We start from the raw sequence: 17,124 nt of genomic DNA on the forward strand, positions 1-17,124 counted from the left end.
GGTAAAGGACGGGTGTAACAATGACACACTTGCGATGTGGTAAGAGATGTGCGCCTTTGCGTTCTATGGTGTGCTTCAACTGGTACGGACCGGGGGAAACCGAGTGTCCAATAAAAACAAAGAATTGCCAGGGCCATTCACCATGCTGAAGCAATGTGATTTCTCCCAGTGTTATTTAATGGCAACGTGAGAAAAGGCACCAAGACGGGGTATAGGAAGGGAGTAACAATGACGCCCTTGCATTGTTCTGGAGTGGTGCCGCCTTGCACTGTCCGGCTTGCTTCAACTGGCATGGACAGCGGGAATCCGACTGTCCATTCAAACAAAACATTGCGATGGCTGTTGATCATGGTGACGCACTGCTATTTCTGCCCAGTGCTCAAATTGTGAATGTGAGGAAATGCAACAAGGCGTATGTAATGGATGGGAGTAACAATGACTCCCTTGCACTGTGGATAGAGCTGTGCGCCTTTGCGTTGTCTGGGGTGCTTCAACTGGCATGGACCGGGGCAAACCGACTGTCCAATTAGCACAAAGCATTGCAGGGGCCATTACCGTGCTGACACGATGTGATTTCTGCCCAGTGGTCTAAATGTCAACGTGAGGAAATGCACCAAGGCGGGGGTAAAAGAAGGGAGTCCCAATGACTCCCTTGCAGTGTGTATAGAGTGGTGGCGTTTTGCACAGTGCGGCTTGTTTCAACTGGCAGGGACAGCGAGGATCCGACTGTACATTTAAAACAAAGCCTTGCGAGGGCCGATGACCATGCTGATGCAATGTGATTTCTGCCCAGTACTGTACATATAAACGTGACGAAATGCAACAAGGCGTGAATAAAGGACGGGAGTAACAATGGCTCTCTTACAGTGTGTATAGAGCAGTGCCGCTTTGCAATGTACGGCTTGCTTCAGGTGGCATGGACAGGGGGAATCCCACGGTACATTTAAAACAAAGCATTGCGAGGGCCGTTGACCATGCTTTCTATGACCATGATTTCTGCCCAGTGGTCTAAATGTCAACGTAAGGAAATGCACCAAGGCGGCAGTGAACGGAAGGATTAAAGATGGCTCCCTTGCAGTCCGGCTAGAGCAGTGCCGCTTCCCACTGTGCAGCTTGCTTCAACTGGCATAGAGCGGGGGAATCCGACTGTCCATTTAAAACAAAGTATTGCGTTGGCCGTTCACCACGCAGACGCAATGTGATTTCTGCCCAGTGGTATTTAATGCCAATGTGAGGAAATGCACCAACGCGGGGGTAAACGAAGGGAGTCCGAATGACTCCATTGTAGTGTGGCTAGAGTGGTGCCGCTTTGCAGTGTGCAGCTTGTTTCAACTGGCATGGACAGCGGGAATCCGACTGTCAATGTTAACAAAGCATTGTGGGGGGCCGTTGACCATGCTGATTCAATGTGACTTCCGCCCAGTGCTCTAAATGTCAACGTGAACAAATAAAGAAAGGCATGGGTAAACAAAGGGAGTGAGAATGACTCCTTCGCAGTGCGGCTAGAGCAGTGCCGCTTTGCAATGTACGGCTTGCTTCAGGTGGCATGGACAGGGGGCATCCCACGGTCCATTTAAAACAAAGCATTGCGAGGGCCGTTGACCATGCTGACGCAATGTGATTTCTGTGCAGTGCTGTAAATGTCAATGTGAAGAAATTAGAACGGCGTGGGTAAATAACGGCGGTAACAATGACTTCCTGGCATGGTAAATAGAGCAGTGCTGCTTTGCATTGTCCGGTGCGCTTGAACTGGCATGGACCGTGAGAAACTGACTGTCCAAATAAAACAAAGCATCCCGAGGGCCTTTGACCATGCTGATGCAATATGATTTCTGCCGAGTGCTATTTAATGTCAACGTGAAGAAACGCAACAAGGCATGGGTAAATGATGACTCCTTCTCACGTTTGTGAAAGGCTGCGCAAAATAGCCTGCCTACTGCATTCTATTAAAGCACTATGCCCAATTTACGCAAGGAAAACAATAGCACATGCATTAGCGTACAGTGTGCTAAGATATGGAATCTGTTCTTTTTATTTCTGTTCAGTGTTTTGGCGCAATAAAGTTGATTCTTTACTAAAATCCATAATTCGGGCGGTGATGTATGGTGTGCACATTACTAACAATTCCAGTCTTTTTTCATGCTCGCACATGCCCTCGTTCAGGCTGTTATTCAAAGAAACGGTAATCCTTTTGTATATATGGAACAATGAGTTCTGCCTCCCGTATGTCCCCGCCAGAGCATTACGTACACGTGACCGCTTTACCTTACCAAGAGTAAGGACAAGATATGGCAAACGTGTCCGTGCCTTCTATGTACCTGATGTATTAAATGACCTGCCAGAAAAAGTTTTATCTTCCAGCACACGGAAAGAAGTTAAATCTTATATTTTTGATTTTTATGTGTAATTTGGTTTCTTTTCTTTCTTTCTTAATTTCTTTGTTTCATTAGTTTTATTTTTGAGTTTTGTACATAACTGATTTACTGTGCCGCTCCCTGGCTTGCTCCATTCTGCCGAGCGCTGCCCCACAAGCCCATTGTTGGCTTGGGCAGGCTCGTATTTGTATGTAATTTTCGAAATAAATAAATCATTTATATTATATTATATGAGAGTAACGATGACCCCCTTATGGTGCACCTAGAACAGTGCGGTTCTTGCGATATCTCGTGCGCTCCAACTGGCATGGAGCGGCGGGAATCAGACTGTCCATTTAAAACAAAGGATTGCGAGGGCCGTTCACCTTGCTGAAGCAATGTGATTTCTGCCCAGTGTTATTTAATGGCAACGTGAGGAACGGCACCAAGGCGGGAGTAAAGGTCGGGAGTAACAATGATTCCCTTGCGGTGCGGCTAGAGTGGTGCCGCTTTGCACTGTCCGGCTTGCTTCAACTCGCATGGACAGCGGGAATGCCACAGCCCATTCAAACAAAGCAGTACGATGGCCGTTGACCATGGTGACGCAATACTATTTCTGCCCAGTGCTCTAATTGTTAATGTGACGAAATGCAACAAGGCGTGTGTAAAGGACAGGAGTAACAATGACTGCCTTGCAATGTGGTTAAAGCAGTGCGCCTTTGCGTTGTCTGGTGTGCTTCAACTGGCGAGGACCGGGGGACACCCATTGTCAAATTAAAACAAAGCATTGCGATAGCCTTTGACACTGCCAACACAATGTGATTTCGGCCCAGTGGTATTTAATGTCAACGTGAGGAAATGTACCAAAGCGACGGTAAACGAAGGGCATAACAATAACTCCCTTAATTTGCGGCTACAACAGTGCGGCTCTTGCGATGTCTCGTGCGCTCCAACTCGCATGGACCGGGGCAAACCGACTGTCCAATTAACACAAAGTATGGCGAGGGCCATTACCATGCTGACACGATGTAATTTCTGCCCAGTGGTCTAAATGTCAACGTGAGGAAATGCACCAAGGCGGGGGTGGAAGGACGGAGTAACCATGACTCCTTTGCAGTGCGGCTAGTGTGGTGCCGCTTTTCACTGTGCGGCTTGTTTCAAATGGCATGGATGGAGGGAACCCGACTGTCCATTTAAAACAAAGCATTGCGAGGGCCGTTGACCATGCTGATGCAATGTGAGTTCTGTCCAGAGCCGTAAATGTAAACGTGAGGAAATGCACAAGGCATGGGCAGACGAAGTGAGTAACGATGACTCCCTTGCAGTGTGGCTAGAACAGTGCTGCTTTGCACTGTCCGGCTTGCTTCGACTGGCATGGACAGGGGGAATTTCACTGTCTATTTAAAACAAAGCATTGTGGGAGCCGTTGACCATGCTGTTGCAATGTGACTTCTGCCCAGTGCACTTAATGTCAACGAGAAGAAATGAAGAAAGGCGTGGGTAAAGGATGGGGGTAACAATGAACAACTTGCAGTGTGGAAAGAGCAGTGCTGCATTGCGTTGTCCGGTGCACTTCAACTGGCATGGACGGGGGTAATTCGACTGTAGAAATAAAACAAAGCATTGCGACGGCTGTTAACCATGCTGATGCAATGTAATTTCTGCCAGTGGTATAAATGTCAACGTGAGGAAATGCAACAAGGCATGGGTCAACAAAGTGAGTAAAAATGACTCCCTCGCAGTGCGGCTAGAGTAGTGCCGCTTTGCAATGTACGGCTTGCTTCAAGAGGCATGGACAGGGGGAGTCCGACTGTCCATATAGAACAAAGGATTGCGAGGGCTGTTGACCATGCGGACGCAATGGGATTTCTTCCCAGTGGTCTAAATGTCAACGTGGGGAAATACACCAAGGCGGGGGTGAACGTAGGGATTAACAATGACTCCCTTGCTATGGAGCTAGAGCAGTGCTGCTTTCTTCCTGCTAGTAACAGCGCAAAATGTGGACAAGGGACGAGACAAGAAGACACCACAAGCGCTGACTTTCAACAACGTTTATTGCGACACGTCAATGCTGAAGAGCCGATAAACCAGGAAGGGTGCACGACTGATCACCAGAATCGTTTTGTGGAGTGCACAGAAGCCGTTGTGTATTCAATACCTCTGAAATGTGGAAAAAGGTATACAGGGCAAACTTTAGATGCACAAACGAGAGACTGAAGAAACACAAACTTAGCGTCGAGCAGGCTAACAGGAATCTAGGCATACATATCAGGGATTGCCCCTCAAAACATTGCGCCACAGAATTTAGATGCTGTAAATTGCTGAAGAAACAGAATGACCAGCTGGACCGGGAGATAATTGAGGCAGCCGAGATTACCAGACTTCGTGACCAATGTGTTAGCGCGCCGTCCTTGTTACTGACAAAAAAAGAACTTGAGCTTTTGCACGTGCGACCGCTATCTCGAGTGCACAAAAGGAAACAAAGTGCTTGTTTCACATGATGTGCGATCACGTGACTGTGACACGTGAGGGCAATGTTTATAAGAAGCCGTGTTTCTTTCAGAATACACGTTGTTGAAAGTCAGCGCTTGTGGTGTCTTCTTGTCTCGTCCCTTGTCTACATTTTGCACTGTTACTAGCAGGATGGAAAACCAACAAGCCCAAACTGCTATTCCAGTGCTGCTTTGCACTGTTCGGCTTGCTTCAACAAGCATAGACAAGGGGAATCCCACTGTCCATTTAAAGGGACACTAAAGGTTACCAGAAACTCGAGCTAAAGTGGTAAGGCAATGTTCTAGAACGTCTAAGGCGTCAATTTATTCGCGAACAGAGCTTTAGTAAACCGAGAAATTGAGGTAAATGCATGACAAGATTTAAGACCCCCCAGCGACATTCCGGTACTAGCCCAATGACGAAAGGACTCCTCATAATTTGTGTTACTTATACTCAACCACTCGTGTTAAAAATATCATTTTATTCGATTGTAAGACGAAAAAAAAATGCTACTTGTCTACGTCTATTCGATTCTAAGAAAAAATAACATTTTGACGTTACCCTTGAGTAATATGGGTGTTCGAAAGGTTTCGTTTTCGCTCGACTCTGCGCGCTCGACTCTGCGCCGCACACGCTTTGGAGTTTCAGTACTTTCGTTATCCCGTCGTGCGAGCTGTGAGGGTTCTGCTGGCTCGCGAAACTTTCATTTGGAACAAGCAGCGAGAATGCCACGTCCATGTGATCTCGTGGGAAGCCCTCGTTGCTTTCCCGCTCCGGAGAGCCGGTGTCGAGGCCGCCGTTGTAATACGCAACGACGCCGGCAGTGCGAGCCTTCAGCAGCAGGTCGCGCTCGTTGGTGCTAAAATCGCTGAAGTTGAGCCCACTATTGCGAGCCAATCTGTCGGTGTCAGGGTCCATTGCGACGAGCGTCGCAGTTTGCGTCATACAATGAAGTACCAGCTTATGGGCGTCTTGCGCTGGAGTTTGAGGTATAGTAGCGGCGCCTGGTGGCGGTACGGAACACGACACCTGGGTCGTTCCAGCTTGGGTCGTCCTGGCTGTGGCGAAGCACATTTCTAGGCCGAGTTTTGCGTCGATTTCCACTTTTTATGCCCTGTTGCGAGTGCGAAAAGGCTCGTCACATCTCACAGACCACGCCGACCACGCTGCGAGCTCGCCGCAGCCTATAGTTTAACCAAAACTGACTCTCCGTGTGCCGTGGGACGTAATGTGGGACGTAATTCGTTTCTCCTTCCCCTAACCACCATACTCCCGCTTTCGCTCTGCTGTCAGCTCTGTCTTGGCTCTGTTTCTGGCCGCGCGTTTGCGTTTTGCGCAGAAAAGCCGTAGCGCCGTCTGCGGACGACGTTATACTCACCGATGGCGCAACGTCACTATGAGACCATGATGTCACATCTCCTCGATCGGAGGGCGGGCGATTTGAACTGCGCTAGAGGTACGCGGACGCTTCAGAACGCATTTTCTCTTAAAATAAGTCTCTCCTTGGCACGAAACAAGCGTTTCGAGGTTTCTGTGATGGTATTTCGACAGTCCACGTTGACTTAATAGTAACCTTTAGTGTCCCTTTAAAACAAAGCATTATGAGGGCTGTTGACCATGCTGATGCAATGTGACCTCTGCCTATTGCTCTAAATGTCAACGTGCTGAAATGAAAAGAAGGGGTGGGTAAAGGACGAGGGTAACAATGAACAACTTGCAGGGCTGTGCAACAAGAACATGAACAAGAGCAGTGCTGCATTGCGTTGTCCGGTGCGCTTATACTGGCATGGACGGGGGGAATTCGACTGTCGAAATAAAACAAAGCATTGCGAGGGCCGTTCACCATGCTGATGCAATGTGATTTCTGCCAGTGGTCTAAATGTCAACGTGAGGAAATGCAACAAGGGTGGGGTAAAGGAAGAGAGTAACGACGACTCCCTTAAGGTGCGGCTAGAGCAGTGCCGCTTTGCAATTTACGGCTTCCTTCAAGAGGCATGGACAGGGGGAATCCGACTGTCCATTTAAAACAAAGCATTGCGAGGGCCGTTGATCATGCTGACGCAATGTGATTTCTGCCCAGTACTCCAAATGTCAACGTGACGAAATGCAACAAGGCGAGAATAAAGGAACGGAGTAACAATGACTCCCTACAGTGTTGAAAGAGCAGTGCTGCATTGCGTTGTCCGGTGCGCTTCAACTGGCATAGACCGGGGAAATTCGACTGTAGAAATAAAACAAAGCATTGCGAGGGCCTTTAACCATGTTGATGCAATGTGATTTCTGCCAGTGGTCTAAATGTCAATGTGAGGAAATGCAACAACGCATGGGTAAACAAAGGGCGTAAAAATGACTCCTTCGCAGTGCGGCTAGAGCAGTGCCGCTTAGAAATGCACGGCTTGCTTCACCTGGCATGAACAGGGGGAATCCCACTGTCCGTTTAAAACAAAGCATTGTGGGGGCTCTTGACCATGCTGATGCAATGTGACTTCTGCCCAGTGCTCTAAATGTCAACGTGAAGAAATGAAAAAAGGCGCGGGTGAAGGACGGGGGTGACAATGAACAACTTGCAAGTCCGACCTCCACCTGCTCGCGGTGCTCCCTGCCACCCTGCTCATGACTCTGGACGCAGAGGCGAGGTTTTCTCGCACCAGACTTGGTCAGAGGTACAACGGAGGCGGCAAAAGTGGGCCAGCGGAGCTGCCTACCCGCTGGCCCGAAATGGTTTGGCCCGAAACCTATAAATCGAAAAACCAAAGAAAGCGGCCGCCAAGCGGTAGTCGCACCAAACCGGGAGGCAGAGGGGGTGACGCAAGAGCGTGTGATGCGCACGAGACGAGGTGGTCATACTGTTGTAGACCCGGTCGATTCAAACAAATGTACTACTTGTACAAGAACTTTCCAAACGAAAAGGGGGCTGCTGCAACACTGCAGGATATCCAAACATCCAGCCCCAAATGTAAACATGAACACGGACTCAATATCTCAAAACGCGGACTCAGAATCAGTGTGCCCTCAAGAACGCCAGCTGGTAGAGAGGGCACAGGAAACTCAGGAAACACACAGAGCTCAACACTCTGGTGGAAATACTCAGGCTGCTTCTCAGAATACAGCCGTAGAAGAGCATGGATCTGAAGGCTCCAGAAGCTGCCAAGGAAGGGAAAAATGGGCTACGGCCCAAAAGGTTGTTGAAAGGCTCGCTTCCTCCGAGGAGTTGAGTCACACAGACGATTCGGACAGGGATCCCACCTTTTGTATCAGTGGTCTCCCCAGTTCGTCAAACGAAAGTTACTCTGAAAATGACTCGTAGGATTCTGACCAACCTATCGCATCGCCCGGGGGCACTTTTAATACCCGTCGCGGAAAGAAAGTGCGAAGGAGGTCGGCAATTAGGGTCAAGCGGGCTGAAATCGCGAAGAGGACTGGCCGGCTAGCATCTGTCCCACGAGCAGGGGAGGCTTCACTGGGGGTTGGGCCCGACCCATCCAGTGGCCTCCTGCCGTCAGTCTCGTGTGGCATGGGCGCCAAGCTGTAGGACCGGCAGCGGATTCATCTGCCACCTGGTCAAAGGTCGATGGGGGCTAGACCGAGGGTCAGGTTTTCTGACTCCTCGGATGTGGAGGGTGACATTCGGACCGCAAACTCCGCTCAGGCAGGGTAGATGGTGTTTTGGGGGGCCATCTCAGTCGTCCCGACTGACGGAGGGGGGGGGGGTGCAGGGAGTCTCAAGTGTTGCAGCCGGGGCCGGTTCAGTCGACGACGGTACTGGCAACCCTCGCGCTGTGGCGACACCCGCCCCGGCTGACGTGGTAGCGAGTGGATCACGTGTTGCTCAAGGCGATGAGGGGTTCACATGTCCCGAGTGTGCACGGTCGTTCTCTTCGAAAACAGGCCTGGGCTTGCATAGACGACGAGAGCACTTTGAGGAATTCAATGCGGAAATAGATACAACTATGATCAAAGCCAGGTGGTCAAAGGAGGAAGACTCCCTGATGGCCCACCTAGAGGTTAAGTTGACTAAACAGAATGTCCGCAACATAAACGAAGTTCTACACAAACATTTCAAGACGGAACATTTGACTCGGTCAAATCCCATAGAAGGAAACCGGCGTATAGAGCATTAGTTTTACAACTCTTAGAACAACTAGATACGGATGCGGGGGGTTAAAACTCCATCGAAGACGATCCATCAAGTAGGGAACGTCATAGTGAAAATGGTGGTCTAGAGACGGTTACCTCATTAGAACACAACGCGGACTGGTATTCTGAAACTCTAGAAGAGCCAAGAGCCCTCACGCAGAGACAACCACCACGCTCATTCCAAGCGCCCCGACCATGGGAAATCACTAAACGTTTTGTTGAAGGCTCAAACATAAACACTGACATTAACAACTACATACGCGACATATTTTTCGACAATAGGCAGAATAGATAACTAACACCCAGGAAAACCCTGGATCCAGGTTTCCGTAGCCACAGGAAACAGAGACGCCACATGTACGCTCAAACACAACATAGGTTTAAAAAGCAACAAAGCCGCTGTGCCCGGAAACCTTAGATGGAATACTGGAACAAAAAGTAGAAAATATAGATCTGTTTCTCGACAGCTGGCAAAGCACGATGGAGAGACCAACTCCCACCGATACCGAGCCAAATGTCCCTCAACATAGTGCCATAGAAATCAATCCACTAGGTATAATAACCGCGCAAGACATAAAGGCTTCCATGCCTCCTTAATAACCGCTTCTGGTCCTGATGGCCTATCCGCTAAAAGACTACGACAAGTACCATCTACGGTACTGCGTATAGTGCTGAATCTGCTGATGTACCTTAAGCGGCTTCCTGTATGCCTACAAGGGGCACGGACAATTTTCTTACCTAATAAAGCCGAAGCCTGCCTACCGGGCGACTTCCGATCGATAACCATTTCACCAATTCTACTCACGTTGTTACACAAAGTATATGCAAACCGTATAGTTCGCACGGTAAAATTCGACTACCGTCAGTGAGCCTTCATCCCGGTCGACGGCTGTGCTGAAAACCTCCTCTTACTCTCAACTGCAATAGACGAGGCCCTGCGAAGACAGCGGCCTCTATACATGGCCTCGATAGATGTGGCCAAGGCATTTGATTGCGTTTCATTCGATGCCATCATACATGGCCTAGAACTAAATTGTTTCTGTGCTGAATTCATTAGGTATATCAAGGATTTTTACTCAACGGCGACGACTGCCCTCTCGTATGAAAACCATAGCCGATTGGTCCATCCCTCAAGTGGTGTTCGCCAAGGTGACCCACTATCACCACTTCTGTTCAACATGGTCATCGACGAGTGGCTGCGGACGTCCGCTTGTGGAACCAGATTCGCAAGTGAAGAGCTAACGTTGCACTGCATGGCATTCGCCGATGACCTCATCATCATGACCTCCACACCTCAACGCCTCCAATTACGCCTGGATATGCTACAGAAATTCCTCTCAAGTAAAGCCTAACCATTAACGTGAAGAAAAGCTTTTCCCTGAGCCTACAGCCATATGCCCGGGACAAGAAGACCAAAATCCTAACTAATCAAACATTCCACATTGGAACCGAAAACACAGCTAAGTCAATCACAACCTCGACATGGAAGTACCTTGGAGTATCTTTTGAGGCCACCGGTAGGAGTTCCCTGCCCGTACATAAGGAAGTCCTGGACATGCTGCAACGCATCACAAAAGCTGCCCTGAAGCCTCAACAAAGATTGCTTATTCTAAGACAGTACGTACTTCCACGACTCTATCACCGGCTGGTGATAGGTCCGGTGACTGCTAAACTCCTGTTAAAAATAGACTCCTCTGTTCAGGCAGCTACACGACGATGGCTAGCCCTGCAACATGATGCCCCTCTTGGTTTATTCTACACAGCAATCTCTCACGGCGGACTGGGAATCCCATGTCTCAGAACGCTATTACCCGGTTTAAGACTCCGACGCTACTCGGCTCTAGCAGACTCCTCTTCGGTAGCATGTAGGGCCGCCTCCACCATGATTCTGATAAAGTCATCCATAGTACAAGCCACACATATCTGTGAATAAAAGAACACCAACATAACAACGTCAAAACACAATAAGAAATTCTGGTACTCAAGTTATTATAATAATGCCGATGGGCTTGCCTTTAGGGGTGTGGCCGACGCTCCTGGATCATGTGACTGGATCCGTGAAGGAACCACCTTCTTAAAAGGCAAAGAGTTCATCGACTTGTTGACGGTCCAATCCAACTCATTGCCTAACCTTACTCGTAAGAAGAGGGGCCGTGAGGTCGACAAACATTGCCGGGCCGGATGCAATTCAACCGAGAGCCTGGGCCACATCCTTCAAGGTTGCCACAGAACACACCACACACGTATAGCTAGCCATGGCAACATGGTAACATACACAGGCAAGAGGCTGGGGGAAGTCGGCTGGACCGTAAAAGTCGAGCCCCGATACAGAACTGACCAAGGCGTTAGAATACCTGATCTCGTTCTCAAAAGGGAGAGCCAGACGGTTATACTCGACGCCCAGGTTGTCGGTACCAGGATCCCCCACTCAGATGCTCACAATGCTAAATGCAGGAAATATAACGATCCAGCTCTACTCAAACGGATATCCACGGTGCTGGGGCAGCCTCCTATAGTTTCATCAATAACATTAAATTTCAGGGGGGGTGTGGGCAAAAGATAGCTTCAGAACTTTAATAGAATTATGCCTTAACAGAAATGATATCAAGATATTAACTATCCGGTGATTACAGGGGGGACTACGTTGATTCCGCGTGCACCACCGTATCACGGCCATCGCATGATGGGTGAAGTTAGCGTTCGAGCGTCGTCACCTCTCCTCCTACCAAGCTGCTAACACCATAGGGTAGTACTGCCCCTAAACAGTACCCAGTTCTTGTTGTGGTTCTGTCGGCTGGATTGTGCCCCGTTGCCAGTTACTGGATCCCGTTCATCCGGGCTGGCCTTACGTCTAAGCCAACAAGCCACCACAAGATTGAAAAAAAAATGTGGAAAGAGCAGTGCAGCATTGCGTTGTCCGGTGCACTTCAGTTGGCATGGACCGGGGAAATCCGACTGCCGAAATAAAACAAAACTTTGCGAGGGCCGTTAACCATGCTGATGCAATGTGATTTCTGCCAGTGGTCTAAATGTGAACGTGAGGGAATGCAACAAGGCAGGGGTAAGAAGAGGCAGTAACAATGACTCCCTCGCAATGCGTCTAGAGCAGTGCCGTTTTGCAATGCACGGCTTGCTTCATGCTTCAAGAGGCATGGGCAGGGGGAATCCGACTGTCCATTTAAAACAAAGCATTGCGAGGGCCGTTGACCATGCTGACGCAATGTGACTTCTGCCCAGTGCTGTAAATGCCAACGTAAAGAAATGCAACAAGGCGTGGAAAAACAGAGAGAGTAACAAAGACTCCCTCCGCGGCTAGAACAGTGCCACTTTGCACTGTCCGGTTTACTTCAACTGGCATCGACAGGGGGAATCCGACTGTCTATTTAAAACAATGCATTGTGGGGGCCGTTGAACATGCTGATACAATATGACTTCTGCCAGGTGTTATTTAATGTCAACGTGAAGAAACGCAACAAGGCTTGGGATAATGAAGAGAGTAACAATGACTCCCCTAGATAGCGCCTAGAACAGTGCGCTCCAACTGGCGTGGAGCGGTGGTAATCCGACTGTCCATTTAAAACAAAGGATTGCGAGGGTCGTTCACCATGCTGAAGCAATGTGATTTCTGCCCAGTGTTATTTAATGGCAACGTGAGGAAAGGCACCAAGGCGGGAGTAAAGGAAGGGGGTAACAATGACTCCCTTGCAGTGCGCCTAGAGTGGTGCCTCTTTGCAATGTGCGGTTTGCTTCAACTGGCAATGGACAGCGGGAATCCCACTGTCCATTGAAACAAAGCAGTGCGATGGCCGTTGACCATAGTGACGCAATGGTATTTCTGCCCAGTGCTCTAATTAGGAATGTGAGGAAATGCAACAAGGCGAGCGATAAGGACGGGAGTGACAATGACTCCCGTGCACTGTGGGTAGAGCAGTGCGCCTTTGCGTTGTCTGGTGTGCTTCAACTGGCATGGACCGGGGGAAACCGACTGTCCAATTAAAACAAAGCATTGCGAGAGCCTTTGACCATGCCGACGCAATGTGATTACTGCCCAGTGGTATTTAATGTCAACGTGAGGAAATGCACCAAGGCGGGGGTAAACGACGGGAGTCCCTATGACTCCCTTGCAGTGTGGATAGAGTGGTGCCATTTTGCACTGTGCGGCTTGTTTCAACTGGCATGGAGAGCGGGAATCCGACTGCCCATTTGAAACAAAGCATTGCGAGGGCCGTTGACCATGCTAACGCAATGTGATTTCTGCCCAGTGCTGTACACTGTCGTCCTTTATGAAAGGGAACACGCGAGCGCGTGGCCTGCGCTCTGCGGCGGCTGCCTACAGCGCCATCAACCGACAGCTAAAGAAAGCACGTCCACTTTTGGCGTCATCTATTGTCAAACAAAATAACGAGTCATGGTCGGTGGACAAGCGCTGCTAGATTATGCTCCCTCTCCGCTCGCGCAGCGGGCGATGGCTGTAGCGCGTCGTCTGCTGTCAACAAATATAACGTGGTGGGCGAGCACGGTCGAAACGTAGAAGCTCTCGGCTTACGCCAGTTGCGCTTCGCCTAAGCTATATAGGTGAGAGCAATGCACTCAGGGGAAGGTTTGGTTGTTGTTTGCTTTTTCGAAAGTGAATCACTGAACGCCGCGGAAATGTTCCTTCGAGGCAGAAACCCACTTACCCAGAAAGTACTGGTCTGTCGACAGAAAAAGTTCTCTGTCGTTTAGTATATCTGCGCTTGATGCTATAACGCCATGCACAATCAAAGCGCCCTGACCGTGATTACAGCGAGGAGATGTTGCTACTTAAGAAACTTGAAGAAAAAAAATGTTCAGAATGTTTCTAAGTATTTTAATGTTGTATCATTAATGTAAAAGTAGCGAACACAAAATGCAAAAACAGATATCAATACATTTATTGACACAAAAAATATACGTAAATTATTCTTTTGTGTTGAGCACCAAAACAAAAAATAAACAAAAGGCTGAAATATGTTGTTTCTAGGCACTTCTTAGTACCTCGTGGCGTCCCCATTTGCTGCGCCGACAGCTGCCATTCTTGAGGGTCGCGAGTTATACAAGGCGGCCGTTAGTGATCTGTTGCTTCTCAGCCGCTCCCACTCCTCCTTTATGGCACCCCAAAGGTCGTCGGCCGACAGTTCGTGCAGAGACCGAGCCGCCAGCGCAGTTTTGAAAAGGTCCCACACGTTCTCAATAATGTTAAGGTCTGGCGACTGGTGGTTGAATAATTAGATTACTTAGAGAGTTGATTACACGATCCTCGAAAAAGCTTGTCACCCTTCGGTATGTGTGGACGTGCGAGCTGTCTTGCAGGTATATGCAATCGCCTTCTGGGAAGGGCCCATTGAGCAAGTAGGGCGGCATCACGTCGTCTAGGATTGAGCAGTAGGCGGCAGACGTGAATCTGTCCTCTATGCGGACTAGTGGACCAAGCCCGTTGGTCACGAGGCCCCACACGCACACTGCTAAACGTCCACTTGCAGCCACTCGCTGAAGGCATTCTGGTCTGTAACTGCAGAAATGTATCATCAGATCAAGCATTGACACCAAACCAAGTCACTCCACTTATCTCGATTACCCCTTCTTTACGCCAACCAACCGGTATTCCGCTGTGCTGCATGGCGCGCGCATTTATCGCCGGCTGTTCATGTCTACGTTTTGTACTGTTCTAGGTTTTTATTCACTTTCCTATTTCTTTCAAGTTATTTTGATATTTTCTATTCTCGCATATTGAAACAACAATTGGGCTGGTGGTGTGCCTCTGTTTGTGGCAGTTGCCTGCCTACTGCCCCCTCTTCCGTGTCTATATTTTCAGCATGTGCTAAAGTATTTTTAAATGCGAACTAATGCTGATGAGGGTAATCATATTAGTAATAATAGAGAACACGACTACACTTTAACGCTGTTAAACGTAATCTAACACCGTGCCTTGCAAATCAAGTTCTGTCTCCCGTCTACGCGATAGAAGAGACTGCAATATCACACAATGTATAAATAACGGTAACCAACCGGTAGAACTTTTAAGCACTTCTTAGAGTGATATAATTACCTTTAAGCATAAAACGTCACCTACCCGCTGTTTTCTGGGCGTCACACTCTTTGTCTCTGGCCCCACCGGGTCGTGAATGAACTCTCGTCGTTGAATACAACACTTTCCCAGTCGGACGTAGTCCAATCTGCATGGTCCTTCGCAAACGGCTGGCGCTTGGCTTTGTTGGTGTTTCGAAGCAGCGGTTTCCTGCAAGCCACCCTCTTATTGAGACCAGCTTCTGCGAGGCGGCGTTTCACAGTTGTCTCGCACACCTTAATGCCAAGTTCCTTCAGTACTTCAGGGACTGTTGTCTGTGGCTTCAGTGCTACTGTAGCCACAAACGCACGGTCTTCGTCTTCAGTTGTTGTCCGAGGTCTGCGCCTCTGCGGAGCGTCGTTCACAGGGCATTCCTCCTTGAAGGCCTGAGCGATGCTGTTTACTGTTTTTAGTGGCCTCCTTGTAGTTTATGCAATATACCGCTGGCTGTAGCCAGCAATACTTAGCTCAATAAATGTTTCGCCTTCCTCGAGTGGAACACGAGCCATATTGATGGCCTTATGCCTCGTGGCCCACAAAAAATGAATTAAACTACACATGCCCCTATCACTTCTTATAAAGCCACTACGCAAGGCGTTCAGCATCCTGCCTTTCCCTCTCGTAGTATTTACGAGCCTATGTGCTACACGTATGAACTAGCGCATTATCACTACTATCTTTACCCCGGTATTCTTAAATGATCCTAGACTCTAACTTGGTCCGCCGACCGAACTGGTCATAGCGCTGCAACTCAGCTCAAAACCATGCAGTGGTTTTGAAGGACTGCTGCCGATTATCGCACACACATAGGGACCATTTAGCCGAGGGGAATCGCTACCGTCGTCTTTTTGAAGCTCACGCACATCCTCACGCGGACAGACACGCTCGAATTCGGGGGTTAGTGCCATGCAAGGTCGGTTTGAAATTTATCCTCGAGCGAGTCTAAACTGGCATTTCTACTTTCATTCGCGACGCAGGGACAATACAGCTGAAGCTAAACATGTTTCCATGAACATTCACACCTTTATTCGCTGCAGAACTGTAATGCTGCATATTGTGTTCTTGGAAATGTATTCAGTGGTGGCTTAAGCTCATGCGAGTTTCACGACGAAGCCATGGAGCTCGCATGATACAGAGTATCACCGAATGATGCAGAGAATAAAGAACAACCAAACCTTCCCCTGAGTGCATCGCTCTCACCTATATAGCTATAGCTTAGGCGAAGCGCAACTGACGTAAGCCGAGAGACAGAGCTTCTACGTTTCGACCGTGCTCGCAACCACGTTAGATTTGTTGGCAGCAGACGACGTGCTGCAGCCATCGCTCGTTGCGCGAGCGGAGAGGGAGCATAATCTAGCAGCGCTTGTCCACCTGCCATGACTCGTTATTTTGTTTGCCAATAGATGGCGCCAAAAGCGGACGTGTTTTCTTTAGCTGTTGGTTGCTGGCGCTGTAGGCAGCCACCGCAGAGCGCAGGCCACGCGCTCGCGTGTTCCCTTTCATAAAGGACGACAGTGTACATATCAACGTGACGAAATGCAACAAGGCGTGAATGAAGTACGAGAGTAACAACGACACCCTTACAATGTGGATGGAGCACTGCAGCATTACGTTGTCCAGTGTGCTTCAACTGGTATGGACCGGGGGAATCCGACTGTCCATTTAAATGAAAGGATTGCGAGGGCCATTGACCATGCTGACGCAATGTGATTTCTGCCAGTGGTCTAAACGTCAACGTGAGGAAATGAAAAGAAGGCGTGATTAAGGACGGGGGAAACAATGAACAACTTTTGAGGTGCAAGTCCGACCTCCACCTGCTCGTGGTGCTCCCTGCCACCCTGCTCATGACTCTGGACGCAGAGGCGAGGTTTTCTCGCACCAGACTTGTTCAGCGGTGCAACGCAGGAGGCAAAAGTGGGCCTGTGGGGCTGCCAACCCCTTGGCCCGAAATGGCTTTGCCCGAAATCGATAAATGAAAAGACGAAAGAAAGCGGCCGCCGAGCGTGGCCGCACCAATCCCGGAGGCTGAGGGGGCGACGCAGGGGTGTGTGATGC

General features: G+C 49.2%; 1 protein-coding gene across 1 annotated transcript in view; it reads right to left on the bottom strand.

Annotated features, from left to right (window-relative positions):
- The window catches only part of LOC135901686 (endothelin-converting enzyme 1-like), a 185,102-nt gene that overhangs the window by 81,293 nt on the left and 86,685 nt on the right, over positions 1–17,124 (bottom strand). Inside the window, exon 2 of the mRNA XM_065431531.2 lies at positions 10,796–10,907. Coding sequence (XP_065287603.2) covers positions 10,796–10,885 — 90 coding nt within the window. The 5' untranslated portion in view covers positions 10,886–10,907. The remainder of the gene's footprint in view (positions 1–10,795; positions 10,908–17,124) is intronic.

This window comes from Dermacentor albipictus, unplaced genomic scaffold (assembly GCF_038994185.2).
Source record: "Dermacentor albipictus isolate Rhodes 1998 colony unplaced genomic scaffold, USDA_Dalb.pri_finalv2 scaffold_16, whole genome shotgun sequence".
Taxonomy (NCBI): Eukaryota; Metazoa; Arthropoda; class Arachnida; order Ixodida; family Ixodidae; genus Dermacentor; species Dermacentor albipictus.